This window comes from Etheostoma spectabile, chromosome 10 (assembly GCF_008692095.1).
Source record: "Etheostoma spectabile isolate EspeVRDwgs_2016 chromosome 10, UIUC_Espe_1.0, whole genome shotgun sequence".
Taxonomy (NCBI): domain Eukaryota; kingdom Metazoa; phylum Chordata; class Actinopteri; order Perciformes; family Percidae; genus Etheostoma; species Etheostoma spectabile.
In genome coordinates this window covers 1,807,052-1,808,402 of record NC_045742.1, presented here as the reverse complement: position 1 = coordinate 1,808,402, position 1,351 = coordinate 1,807,052, and the positions used below count along the sequence as shown (strand labels likewise).

The window sequence follows — 1,351 nt, the reverse complement described above, 5'->3', positions numbered from 1 at the left end:
TTTGGCCGCTTGTACCCTGGATCTGGTTCTTTGGGTCATGACCCAGCCTTCATGACCGTAGGTGAGGGTAGGAACCAAAACTGACTGGTAGATCGAGAGCTTTGCCTTCTGGCTCAGCTCTCTTTTTGTCACAACGGTGCGATAAACTGAATGTAATACCGCCCCCGCTGCTCCGATTCTCTGACCAATCTCCCGCTCTATGGTCCCCTCACTCGCAAACAAGACCCCAAGACCCCAAGGTATCTGAACCTAGCAACAGTGCTCTCGTAAACCACTTGAGTGCCAACAATGTCAAAAATAGGACCTGATGAGTTCCATCTGAAAAGAAGCATCTGACCTGGAAAGGTGGCAAGATAAAGCCGAAGGATGCACACAGCTGCTCTGTTGGATCTGCTGTTAGTACTAGATGAGGTTAGAAGTGTCTGAGTCACAAAGCTTTATATGTCAAGACGCACTGCAAGGGTATGACATCAGAGTTCAGACCTTCTTCTGGTTCGCAGAGATGGTGTGGTTCCATGTTTAGAAAGACTGAGTAAAGGGGCTTCACCCATTGGACCAACATGTGAGAACATGAGTCCCAACTAGTGGTGGAAGTAGTAAAAGTAGAAAGGTTGTGAAATGAAGTAGAAAGTAAAATTACTAATACCACACTGTAAAAATACTCTGGTACAAGTAAAAGTCCTGCATTGAAAATGTTACTTAAGTAAAAGTATGTAGGTATAATCAGGAAAATGTATTAATAGTAAAAGTACTCCTTCCATTTTAGAGACTGGAAACCATCCAAACAGTGTCAATGAAGCGTTTAATCGGCTAATCATTTCAGCTGGACTTGTAGGCTTGTAGGACATAGGTTATATTGTTGGGTAGTTAAATTTTATTAATTATTTTTTATAAAGTACATGTGTTATGTGTGAAAAAATTCTAATTTCTAAAGTAACTAAGCTGTCATGCTGACATGTTTCTCTGAAATAGAGCGGAGTAGAAGTAGAAAGTGGCATAAAAAGAGTAAAGTACAAGTACCTCAAATTTGTACTGAGTAAATGTACTTAATTACCTCCCATCTCTGAAAGGTACAGCCTGCCTTTAAATACTACTACACGGCAGATGGAGGCTGTGCACGTGCTCCTGTGTGTTTGTTGAGTAGGAGGATTTCTCCACCCACCTTGACGAGGTGCGGTGCATCATGGCGTGTGAGCTGATAGTGTGGTAGCGTGTCTCTGCAGGTGATCCAGGAATGCTTGAGAACCTGCGCCGCGGTGTATCGCTGGTGGGGGTCCACATGGAGCATATGGGACAGCAAGTCCTGGAACATAGAATATACATAACATCCAGTCTTTAACGTGCATTGGGG

At 43.4% G+C, this 1,351-nt stretch overlaps 1 protein-coding gene and 1 long non-coding RNA gene across 5 annotated transcripts in view; both read right to left on the bottom strand.

The window, feature by feature from the left end:
* The window catches only part of LOC116696805 (uncharacterized), a 451,372-nt gene that overhangs the window by 26,784 nt on the left and 423,237 nt on the right, over positions 1–1,351 (bottom strand). The window lies entirely within an intron of this gene.
* The window catches only part of rps6kal (ribosomal protein S6 kinase a, like), a 20,752-nt gene that overhangs the window by 3,204 nt on the left and 16,197 nt on the right, over positions 1–1,351 (bottom strand). For all 4 annotated transcript variants that reach the window (XM_032527965.1, XM_032527966.1, XM_032527967.1 and 1 more), the window contains one exon: positions 1,163–1,303. In XM_032527965.1, coding sequence (XP_032383856.1) covers positions 1,163–1,303 — 141 coding nt within the window. The remainder of the gene's footprint in view (positions 1–1,162; positions 1,304–1,351) is intronic.